This window comes from Dromiciops gliroides, chromosome 5 (genome assembly GCF_019393635.1).
Source record: "Dromiciops gliroides isolate mDroGli1 chromosome 5, mDroGli1.pri, whole genome shotgun sequence".
NCBI classification, from domain to species: Eukaryota; Metazoa; Chordata; class Mammalia; order Microbiotheria; family Microbiotheriidae; genus Dromiciops; species Dromiciops gliroides.
In genome coordinates, this window is record NC_057865.1 from 157,400,521 (window position 1) to 157,413,505 (window position 12,985).

The 12,985-nt window shown below is 34.4% G+C and overlaps 1 protein-coding gene across 1 annotated transcript in view; it reads right to left on the reverse strand.

Moving 5' to 3' along the window:
- SEMA3E (semaphorin 3E) overlaps positions 1-12,985 on the reverse strand; it is a 360,049-nt gene that overhangs the window by 32,697 nt on the left and 314,367 nt on the right. The window contains exons 12-14 of the mRNA XM_043968536.1: positions 8,719-8,810; positions 4,687-4,728; positions 3,789-3,955 (exon numbers count right to left, since the gene is read on the reverse strand). Of these exons, the coding sequence (XP_043824471.1) occupies positions 3,789-3,955; positions 4,687-4,728; positions 8,719-8,810 (301 nt within the window). The remainder of the gene's footprint in view (positions 1-3,788; positions 3,956-4,686; positions 4,729-8,718; positions 8,811-12,985) is intronic.

A 12,985-nucleotide genomic window follows, 5' to 3' on the forward strand; every position in this document is an offset into this window, starting at 1 on the left:
CTCCTTGGAAAACCCCTGAGTTCAAATATATTCCTGTTGAAGGCACTTGGGGATTCTTCTTCTGTTACCAAAATGGCAATGACCTATGCAGAACTGTAGTCACTGATGTTGGGGGTGGAGGGAGGGAAGGGATTTCGCTCTGTCTTTCATGTGTACTGAATTAAGTCACACGTTTCATTAATTACATAGGTCATGCATTTGCCTAGGAGTTAAAATATTCACTTTCAAATGAAACAGATTAGAAGCAGCTGGCACAGAGGACATGGGGCAAATGCAGGATTTATTTTAGAATTTATTTTTTTTTCTTTTAAATCTCTGAATCCCTCGTGTGTAGTAGCTTGCCATTTCCCCATTTCATGTTTATCTAAACACTTTTCATGCCTTCCAGGCATAGATTTCTAAGGCAAACAGCAGTTGATCCAAGGCAGGGTAAAAAAAGTGGATACATCTGTTTCAGCTGGAATTTCTGTATAGGTCATTTAGTGCTATTGATTTCCAGGTAAATTTTGAAAACTTTCACAGATACAGCACATTTGATTAAATTGTTTTTCAGCACCTTTCTGCATGAGGCTATTCTGTGAAGGTTTAAATAATCAACGTCGGACTTTTTTAGTCATTCAGAATATTACTCACTCAGCAATAAGAAAGGAAGTATGGTATAGTACCTAGAGTGCTGGGCCTGGGATCAGAAAGATCTAATCTCGTATCTCGTATCTGAACCTCTAGCACTTATTAGCTGTGTGACAATAGTTTGCTTATAGATACATATCTATTAAGTACTGGAGCTTATGATAGGAAACTCAGTTCCCTGACACCAATTTTCTCCAAATACACTCATATGTGCCTCCTTACATACAGAATACCCATAAGTTCATATCTGGTCTGTTTTACTCATTGACAAAATGCCTGTTTCAGGTGATGAGTAGTTTAGGAAGTGGGTGGTTTAATATGTATTCTACAAACACATAACTACAACTATCTTATTTTGAAATAGTTGGAATATGTCGATAGGTAATGCATATAATTAAATTGGCAGGCAAACTGTTTGCTGCCATCACCAAGCCTACACCACTACCTTTGAGAGATGTCATACATAAATTGGTTTCATGAGTTCTCAACAGAGTTTATCTTGATTTTCCTCCCAAGTATAAAATGTCCTTCTGGAATCTTTAAGGATTTCCCCCCGTTAAAAAATCATTTACTATCCTTCTTGTGCATAACATTCACATCACATCTTATCTAAAAGGCTTTTAAATTTTACTCATTTCCTTGACTCCCAAATGTCATCTCATAAATTAAAGAATTAATTTCTTCTGGATGCAATTAGGACTGACTTAGTTTGAGGCTCTCCAGCATCTACTGCTAGAAAAAGACAGGGATGAATAGCAAGAAAAAAGGTTGGGGTAGGGATGGAAATGGAGATGAATACTATCTTCTTTTTTAAACACAGTGATGGGTGCTGAGAGTTCATGAACTTATACAGAATTAATCTATATACATACATATATAATTATATGTATATGTATACAAGGATCTATATAAAATTAATTATTATTATTGCTTTCCATATGCTTTTTAGAATAGTAAAAGCATGTTCTTCCAATAATGTAAACTTTAAAAACTCATTTAGTGATTTTAATGTGGATGCAACTCTGACGTTAGCAATGAATAGTCATTCCTTCTAACCCTTATGGTAGCAACATATCTTAAGTAAGTTGTCTTTTCACATTTTTATTACTTTAGGGAAGTTCTGATTTCATCAACAGGGAGTTCTCCCATTGTATATTCATATCCCAGTTCTTTCATGATTTAGTAGTTAAGTCCTACAAAGTTGCTGGAGGCAATGAAATGATGTGCTTCTCATATTATCATACAGTTATTAAGTGTTTGTAAAGAAACCTGAAAGAAGACCTAGTCTTCCTGGCTTCAAGAGGTTAGCAGTGGCTATGTAATGCCATTGTTGTTGTTGTTGTTCAGGTGTACCCAATTCCATGTCCATGGAGTTTTCTTGACAGAGATGGGAGTATTTTTCCATTTCCTTCTCCAGTGTGTCACCACTTTACAAATGAGGAACTATGACAAATAGGGGTTGTGTGACTTACTCAGGGTCACATAGCTAGTAAGTGTCCAAGGCTGAATTTAAATTCGGAGCTTCCTGACTCCAGGCCCAGAGTTCTATCCACTCTGCCATCTAGCTGCCTCCAGGTAATGCCATACTACCTCTCTTTTTTTCACTTGTATCTTTTTTATTATATATACCCTTCTAACACAAATGTCCTTTTTTCTCCCATCTTGGTTATCTTTTTTTTTCTATGTAAAATTTTAAACAATATAATGGCTTTCTACAGAAATGGGAAAATAAGAATATGATTAATAAAGTGGACTAAATAGTTTAGGGTTTTTTGGTGGAGCAATGAGGGTTAAGTGACTTGCCCAAGGTCACACAGCCAGTAAGTGTGAGTGTCTGAGGCTGGATTTGAACTCAGGTCCTCCTAAATCTAGGGCTGGCGTTTTTTTTTTGTTTTGTTTTGTTTTGTTTTTTAGTGAGGCAGTTGGGGTCAAGTGACTTGCCCAGGGTCACACAGCTAGTAAGTGTTAAGTGTCTGAGGTCAGATTTGAACTCAGGTACTCCTGACTCCAGGGCCGGTGCTCTATCCACTGCGCCACCTAGCTGCCCCTAGGGCTGGCGTTTTATCCACTGCACCACCTAGCTGCCCCAAGCTAAATAGTTTCTGAAAAGCCACAGAGTATAGCAGATAAGAGGGATGCTTTTAGCATAAGGAAGACCTGGTATCCACTGCTTCATTTAACATGAAATTTCATAAAAATAAAGAAAATCTGTAAGACTATATAGAAATTAGGGATTGGCATCAGTGGAGAGTTTCATAATCAAGTGTTTACCATACCAAGGAAACTACAGATCTAGATATTATACATATACATATACAAATAAAGATTAAATGAAAGATCTAGGATATATATCCTAGATCTTTATTCATCTCTCTCTCTCTCTCTCTCTCTCTCTCTCTCTCTCTCTCTACATATATATATACATATATATATATATACATATATATATACATATATATACATACACATACATACATGTCTTTATCTTCAACCTGTGCATATACACATATCATGCGTGTATATGCATATTCACATTTATGTATATACAAGCCCACATATATACAATTTTTTTCATATCCTTTGTATTTAATATGCTAAAAGGCCAATAGAAGTCCTTTAGGACTACAAGACTTAGTCTAGCCCCTTAATTTTAACATATAAGGAAAATGAAACCTAAGGAAGAGATGCAACATATCCCAAATCACACAAGCAGTAAGTGACAGAAAGGGAATTAAAATCTAAATCCTATAACTTCAAATCCAGGGCTCCAGTTACTGACTCTCTGACTCTCTCTCTCTCTCTCTCTCTCTCTCTCTCTCTCTCTCTCTCTCTCTCTTTCTCTCCACACACATATTTATATTTATATATGAATATTTTAGCATGTCTATTTAGGGTCTCAACATCTCAATTTCAATATTTAATTGGACATAAGTTAACATGTTGAAAGATAAATTAAAGAAAATCAATGAAGTCTATTTTTATAATCTGTATAGCTCAAGATGATTTCATTGATCTTCCCTTAAATTGGCTGATTTTCATACCATTTCACTTCAGAAGACAAGCCTTTAGTGACCGTTTCTCTGGGGAAGGAAAATTCTGCATACCAATAATTATAATATATATATCAAAATATGTCATTGAGAAGTTGCCATTTTTACCTTTTTGCATGTGTGCCTGTTGGGTAATAGCGGGAACAAGATATACCATCCCAGGCACAGTATGGGTCTCTTGCTAGACAGCAATCAGCACAAGCTGTCCCATACATGTCACACTGATGGAATCGGATTTGAGCCACTGCAGATTCAGATCCAATGTACAACTGTTGCTGTAGAAATCAAAGGGCAGAACTTCCAGTGACAAAAATGAACAGTTTCCACTAACCTACAACACACAGACCCAGGTCTAAATATTCTTGACTGAGCACGGATTTCTACTGGAACAGTTTCCAACCACTAATGATACTGCAGTCCCTCTCCCCTCATAAAACCTTTTAATTTGAAATGGATATTCACCTCCTAATTCTAAACAGAGTAGGAAGAGACATTAGTGCTTACTTCAGCAAAGCATGAAGAATGGCAACATTTCATTTCACAAAGTTATAAAATGGTCCCATAGATTTAAAGATAGAGGAATCAAAACTATTAAGAATCAGAGAAGTGGATAAAAATGCAATAAATGATCCTTTTATCATTCTATGTCTAGACAGGATTTTACTATGATCTAAGAAAATTACAAATATCTTTTTAAAGATCTCAAGGGTATGAGGTAATGTAATGATTGTAGACAGTAAGCTGACTTCTGTTGTCCTTTATTTTTTTTTTTGTACTGTACCTGTAATTTCATCAATCTGGAGAACTCCCAGTGAAGAGATTGCTCTGCTGGGTATGTCAGACAAAGACATCTAATAAAAGTTAAATTATATGCTATGTTTTTATAATAAAAGTATAACTTTTCCCCTTGGAAATAGACTGTATTATCACACACGTACATTTTATATCAATTAATTATGTCATATATAATTTCATGGTAACTAACCCACAGTGAAAAAATACTTACTCTTTTTGAAGAAATTTCCATGGAAATAATAGGATCTGGAAACTGAAAGGGAAAAGATGATCACATTTTAATTTTTTTTTTAAATATACCTTTTAAATAAATAAGTTAAAAGGAAAGGATATTGGCAATTTTTCCTCCCAAAGGTACTATACATTTTGTTAAAACAAAGCAGTAGGGGGCAGCTGGGTGGCACAATGGAGAAAGCACCAGCCCTGAATTCAGGAGGACCTGAGTTCAAATCCAGCCTCAGACACCTGGCATTTACTAGCTGTGTGACCCTGGACAAGTCACTTAACTCTCATTGCCCTGCAAAAACAAAAAACAACAACAAAGCAGTAGATAATTTAACCAGCCTGATTGCTTATATATCTAGACCTGGAAAGGCTCTTGGAGGTAACCTAATCAAATCCACTCAATTCACATTTATTTTGTTTTCTTCTCTCTCCCTCTCTCTCTCTCTCTCTCTCTCTCTCTCTCTCTCTCTTTGTGAGGCAATGGGGGTTAAGTGACTTACCCAGGGTCACACAGCTAGTAGGTGTCAAGTGTCTGAGACTGGATTTGAACTCAGGTTCTCCTGAATCCAGGGCCACCTAGCTGCCCCTCAATTCACATTTACAGGAACTGAGGTGATGGTAGTTTAAATGAGTTTCCCAACATCATCCAAGTAGTACTGTGGACAGAATTTGAACCCAGTCTTTCTGACTCCAGAGAGAGTGCTCTTTCCACAGTACCATGTTATCTTCTATTTAACTTTAACCCTTCACTTTTGCTGTCTCAGTCTATGAACTATGAAATTCTACACATATAGCCAGTGTCTTGTGGGCTGACAGGCTACCTTCTTGTTTATTCAAGCAGGGTACTGGCTGTCCTTTTTGCTTATTACCAGGAGAATTGTGGATGATATTTTGTGTAGTCCTGGGGAAGAAGTAATTTTATGGACCCATTTGATTTCTTGATTACTATTTACTTATTACTCACTCAGGTGCCATTTTTTCTTTCTTTTTTCTTTTCTTTTCTTTTTTTTTTTTTGGTGCAGCAATGAGGGTTAAATGAATTGCCCAGGGTCACACAGCTAGTAAGTGTCAAGCATCTGAGGCCAGATTAGGACTCAGGTACTCCTGAATCCAGGGCCAGTGCTTTATCCACTACACCACTTAGCTGCCCTCAGGTGCCATTTTTAAAGTTTTTGTTGGAGTATAGGTGGAGGAACTCTCTTCCTCCATTCAGGCAACCATTCTCAGTATACTGTATTGCATTCATACTTTCACAAATGAACGAATAATATAGTAAATATTTCCAAATAGTTGACCAAAAACGTGACAGTCTATATCTGCCCCCCTCCATTTCTAATATTATCTCTCTACTGAAGGAGATACAAAAGGTATTGACTCACTAGAATTCAAATTTTTCTCTGAAAATATTTTAAAGAAAAGGATTTTTGAAATAAGGTTTAAAAAATAAATATAAATGTTAAGGTCTAGCTACTTAGACTCATGTACACAAGCTCATTTCCTTATAAAATATCTTCCCCAAGATAGAAAAAATAGACATTTTTGGAATAGAATGGTGGGGGGGGGGAAGCTATGTGGCACAGTGGATAAAATACGGGCCCTGGATTCAGGAGGACCTGAGTTCAAATTCAGCTCAGACACTTGACACTTACTAGCTGTGTGACCTTGGTCAAGTCACTTAACCCTCATTGCCCAGCAAAATAAATAAATAAAAATAAAAAGGTAATTTTAATAGAATTAGGAAGGAAATAGAATTTTATAGAAAATGTTTTGTTCTATATGAATGAAATTAGACGGTGGCATAAAAAGTCTGAAAGATGCTTTGAGCCTTTTCCTTTTATTAACCTAGCTTCAAATAAACTTTAAAATCCTAAAACTGCATCAAGATTTTTGAGTTACCCTATATTTTCACACATTTCTACCATCAAGGGTCTCTACTCATGTATTTATAAAAAGAGCAAGCAGAAACACTTTGAAAACATGAAGCAGTGTGAAAGGTAGCAGTCAGAGAAGATGTGATGGTGGCAAGGAGGAGCGAAGGGAAGCAGAGATAGAATGACCAGATGATGAAAATGTTCCTTTTATTTGCTTTATTCTTTTTTAGGTTATATATGTACAATCATGTTAAACATATTTCCATATTAGTCAGGTTGTAAAAGAAGAATAATAGCAAAAAGGGAAAACCTCAAGAAAGAAAAAAAAATTAAGTGAGAGTGTTTTCCATTATAACTCTTTTGTAATTCTCTCGGACCATTGCATTGCTGAGAAAAGCTAAGGCAATCACAGTTGATCATTGCACAAAATTGCTGTTACTGTATATAATGTTCTCCTGGTTCTGTTCACTTCACTCAGCATCAGTTCATAAGAGTTTTACAGGTTTTTCAAAATCCACCTGCTCAACATTTCTTATAGTACAATAGCATTCCATTACATTGATATACCACAATTTATTCAGGCCTTCCCCAGTTGATGGGCATCCACTCAACTTTCAATTCTTTGTCATCACAAAAAGAGCTGCTATAAATATTTTCCTTTTCCTTTTTTATGATCGCTTTGTGATATGGACATAGTAGTGGTATTGCTGAGTCAAAGGGTATGCACAGTTTTATAGCCCTTTGGGAATAGTTCCAACTTGTTTTCCAGAATGGTTACATCAGTTACCAACAATGCATTAATATTCCAATTTTTTCCACATCTTCTCTAACATTTATCATTTTCCTTTTTTGTTATATTAGCCAATTTGATAGATGTGACCTGGCGTCTCAGAGTTGTTTTAATTTGCATATCTCTAATCAATAGTTATTTAGAACATTTTTTCATATAACTATAGATAGCTTTAATTTCTTCATCTGAAAACTGCCTGTTCCTATCCTTTGACCATTTCTCAACTGGGGATCGACTTGTTTGGTTATACATTTGATTCAGTTCTCCATATATTTGAGAAATGAGGCCTTTTTCCAAAACACTGACTATAGAATTTGCTTCCCAGCTTTCTGCTTTCCTTCTAATCTTACTTGCCATGGTTTAATTTGTGCCAAAAAATTTTAATTTAATGTAATCAAAATGATCAGTTTTGCATTTCACAATATTTTCTATCTCTTGTTTGGTCATAAATTCTTTCCCTTTCCATAGATCTAACAGGTAAACTATTCCTTGCTCCCCTAATTTACCTCTATGGTTAAATCATGTACCTATTTTGACCTTATTTGGTGTATGGTGTAAGATGTTGGTCTATAACTAGTTTCTGCCATACTATTTTCCAGTTCTCCCCACAGTTTTTGTCAAGTAGTGAGTTCTTGTCCCAGAAGCAGGAGTCTTTGGGTTTATTAAACAGTAGATCACTATAGTCATTTACTATTCTGTCTCACATGCTTAAGCTATTTCACTGATCCACCACTCTATTTGTTAGCCAGTAGCAAATTTTTTTGATGACTGCCACTTTATAATATAGTTTTAGATCTGGTACAGGTAGGCAACCTTCCTGTGCATTGTTCTTTTTTTCATCAATTCCCTTGATATTCTTGACCTTTTGTTTTTCCAGATGAATTGTCTTATTATTTGTTTTATAAAATATTTTGGTAGTATAATAAAGCCTTTTGGCTTTATTTTCCTTTCTAAGGGAAACCAATATACTTGTTCTTTTAGTATTTGTCAGATTTTTTTGTTAAAATATTTATTTCTACAAAGCTCACACAAACTGATATCATTTTTATACAAATTATAGCTAGAAAATACTGGTACAAATTTCCTGATGGCTTAGAAAATAAATATCATTCTTTATTCTTAAATTATAGAAAATGTTCAAAATATATTGGTGTGGGAAGATGCTACCCTCCTTATTTGAATAGAAATTATAAGAACAAAAGACTGACTATTAATTTTTAACACTCCAAATAAAAGTTCTCTTGAAAATCACAATACATAAATTAGGACAACCTGATGTTGTGACTAGATTGCTAGGAATATATTAGTGTGTTTAATTATTTGTTGATTTAAAACAGGTACTGCCACCTATACATACTTTGAACACTTGTAGTTCTTCTAGAATTACTTCTTCCATTGATTCTGTTTCCTGGTTGTAAATTGTGATTACTTTTAGCACGATGCCACTATCTAGAAAAGGAAGGGAGAGCAAGAAGAATCCAAAAGTTATGTGACAATTTTTTCCCAAATAAATAAAAACAAAACAGTTAATATTAGAGTTAATAGGAAGTGATCAGTGGCTGTCTCCTCAAATCCATATGTGAAAATAATATGTACTAACGAACATCCCCAAAGTGAGTTCCAGCCCCCACTTGAAGACTTCCAATGAGGGGAAACGTTTCACCTCCTGAGGTAGGCCTTTTAGATGGCTTTCATTGTTAGGAAGTTTTTACTGACATTGAGACAAATTGGACTTACAAATTTAAGCTATCTCCCATCTGACAACCTTTCAAATACCTAGAGACAGATTTCATGCCTGCACTTCCTTCAACCATTTCATATATAACAAGCATTCAAGACCTTTCATCATCCTACTTTCCTTTGTCTGGATAGATGCTCAAAAGTTTACCAACAGCCTTCTTAAATTGTACCTTCCCTAGGGCAGCAAACAAAGGACTATAGCATCCATAGTCCTAAAAGTCATAGCTCTCTTAATACAACCCAAGACTGAATTAGCTTTTTTGAGCTGTCGTGTTGCCCTTCTGATTCATACTGAAATTGCAGGACACTGGTAGAGCAGTGGATAGAGTGATGAGCCTAGAGTCAGAAGGACCTGAGTTCAAATCCAGCCCCACATAGTTACTAGATGTGAGATCCAAGGCAAGTCACTTAAATGCTATTTGACTCAGTTTTTTCACTGTAAAATGGGGATAATAATTACACCTACCTTTCTGGGTTGATGTGAGGATCAAATGAAATAATTATAACATGCTTAGCACAGTCCTTTGAACAAAGTAAGTGCTAAGTAAATTTTAGCTACTATTGTTATTATTGTTGTTGTTGCTATCCTCTACAAATGAAATTGATTTGTGGAATGCAAATGTATGATTTTTCATTTATCACTACTGAAATTAATCATATCAAGATTCAGCATATCAAGATATTTTGGAATTCTATCTATCCTTCCTAGTTTTATCTTTTGCAAATTTAGCAAGGCTGTTTCCTATATCTTCATCTAAGTTATTAATAAAAATGTTAATAAGGGCCAAGAACAGGTTGCTAGTATAGAACACAAGAGAACTCTGCTATTTGAAAGCAACAGCAACTACTCTTTGAAGCTTGTCATTAAACTAGGTCTTAATCTATCTAATTGTATTTTCATCTATTTCCCATCTCTCCATCTTCTCCACAAAATTAGTTTGAGAGCTTTATGAAATGCTTTGTTAAAATCTAGGCAAACTGTATCTAAACATTTCTCTAATCTACCAGTTTAGTAATTCTATCAACAACAAAAAAGAAGAAAAAGGTTAGTCTGGTATGATCAATCCTTGATGAAGTCATTCATACTCTTTAGAATCACTACTTCTTTTGCTATATGATCACTAATCATTTCTTTAACAAGAGAATCTAGAATTTTCTCAGTAATTGAACCTAAGTTCACTTGCCTAGAGTTTATCTATATTTCTGTCTCTCTGTCTCTGTCTCTGTCTGTGTGTCTCTGTTTGTCTGTCTACCTGCCTGTCTGTCTCTCTTCCTTTGCCCTCTTTTAATCCAGAGGCACCTCTTTATTTTCTCATAACATTTAAAATAGCACTGATTATGACTTAGCAATTGAATATGTTAGCTCAATTCATAAAGATGCTAAATCATCTAAGTCAGGTAATTTACATTCAAAAAGAGTATCTCAGTGATCTCATTACTCTTTTCTTACTTATCATGGTTATGAACTCCCTGTTAGACATTTTTGTTATGTCATTTCCAGTGCAAAGGTCCTTTTCCTTGGCAGAAGAAAGAGAAGCCAAAGAAATGAGCAGCTCTGCTTTTTCTTGTTTGTCATATCTCATTTATCTCCAGAAATGAAAATGATTCACCTTTCCCAGTCTGGTTTAACACACACACACACACACACACACACACACACACTTTTAGCTTCCTTCTCTAGTTTCTTTCATCCAAGCATTAACACTTTGACAATATTTTTACTCAATCACATCACACTCATATTCACCCATTGTTACTTGTTCATGCTTAGATTGTTTGTAGACATCTTTCAAAAATGGAGTTGGTGAGTTCACTGTTAATTGAATAATATCCCTTCAAACCACTTTGTAGTAAATAAGTATCAGAGTTGGTTTTAGAATCCAGTCCCTTAAAATCCAGTGCTCTTTCCATTAAACTCAATATACTCAAATGATCAATTGAATTGGTGATGTGGGATTTTACCAATGTGTTTATTCCTTCCAAAGATGAAAATAATCCCACATTCTAGCTGAATTATACCAAGATTCTTGTCTGTGACTTCCCCTGAGAGTTCACCATAGCAAGTTCACTCAGAGAGGGTTTGCTTGTTTACTTTTACATCCCAATGACATCAGTGGAGGACACAGATTGTTCACGGCTGATCCTTCATTCACATCATATGATTGGCCCATCTCCTTTTTGCATATGCATTTCTTGGATGATACTTTGCTTGGCTTCTCTGTCATAATTCATTTTCTGAAATGCATTGCAGCCTTTTGATATCTACCGTGTTCCTCTTTGTTGTTATTTGGTTAATTTTCAATCGTAATTCTTTGGACACCATTGTGTTCCATGACTCACAGTCACTACACAAAAGCTAAAATACTTGACTTATCCAGGTTTTCCTATATAATTCAACTTTGGTATCATCTGAAGTTTTTTCCATTAAGATCCTTCAACACTGCTATAGAGATTAAGGGAAAGCTTCCATGTAAAGAGTTTTTAAAAGGTAATTTCCTTTCATAAACACAAAGAGGAAATGGGAAAAAAATGGTTTGAAGATATACTCTCAAAATGCTAAAAAAAAAATTAAGTACTTCTAAAATAGTTAAATATCCTTCTTTGAAGTCTAGGTACTTAGAATAAATTCTGCCTTAGAAATACACTTCCAGAGTGGCTATTCCCAATTTTATCTTTGCTCTTTGAACTTTTTTCTTAATATTTCTCTAAAATTTATATTGAATTTTGATGTACTCATACTATAACTTTCTTTATTTCTGGTTTAGACAGGAATTATACTTCATTGAAATGATGTTGGCAAAGTTGCTTTGTGTAAAATGTTTATTTTTGAAATATTTTACCATTAAGAAAAAGTACATGGAGATTATATAATAAACCATTATTCTTGCCATTTTCATACATGCCAAAGCCAAATAAATAAAAGTTCATTCAAAATATAAGCATTAAACCAAATAATATTATAAACAACATGAAACAATAAGAAAGGAAATCACATTTCAATGCAAATTATTTGATGAGTTTCCCAGAGACTGGGTCCAGACTTTAATGGTTAAAAGCAAAGAATATACAGGAACTGGAATTTGGACCTAATACCACCCTAGTTAATAAATTGTATCATATAAAAAAGTAATAGGCATTTCTTTTATAACTCATAAGTTAAAACCTATTTTGTGTCAACTCTTCTTCCTGGTAGAATAGATATTGAAGAAATTCTCCATGTTAAGTTATTTAGGATGATAAACAAATCTCTTTAAGTACTGAAGTAAAATAAGATATTCAATTAAATTTTATTGTAAGATGAAATACTTTCTCTACACATGATATTGTGTTGGGTTTTGGGAGCACAAAGAAGGAATATCTGTTTTTAAGGTATTTATAACTTAATAGGAAGGAAAGGAAACATAGATAAATGTAAGTTACCAGATTTATTGATGAAATTATTCTTGGACTGTTCTATTACTAATGTACCCAGATTCTTTTATTTCTCAACATAGTATCTATTCCACACTTTTCCACTATTAATTACTTTGTCAAATATTTCACTAGTTAGTATAAAAGTAAATATTCTTACCTTATTAGTAGCCTAATAGGATGCTATTGGCCAAATGAATTTTTGAATGTGTTATAGAGATCTAATATATTTCTTTTGGCACTCCATATACAGCATTAAACATATCAACATTTACTGTACAAAATGAATAAATGAGAAAGATACCAATAGATCTACAGATGCAAATTTCTGGAAAACAGATGGAGTGTTTTCCCATTTTATTTCTTAGAATAAATATTACTGGGATGGCATGGCTTTCATTTTTAGTGCCAAATTATACTTTGGTTACATATCAATGTCTTTCTTCATTCCTTCATTTCAAATCTCTGTGATT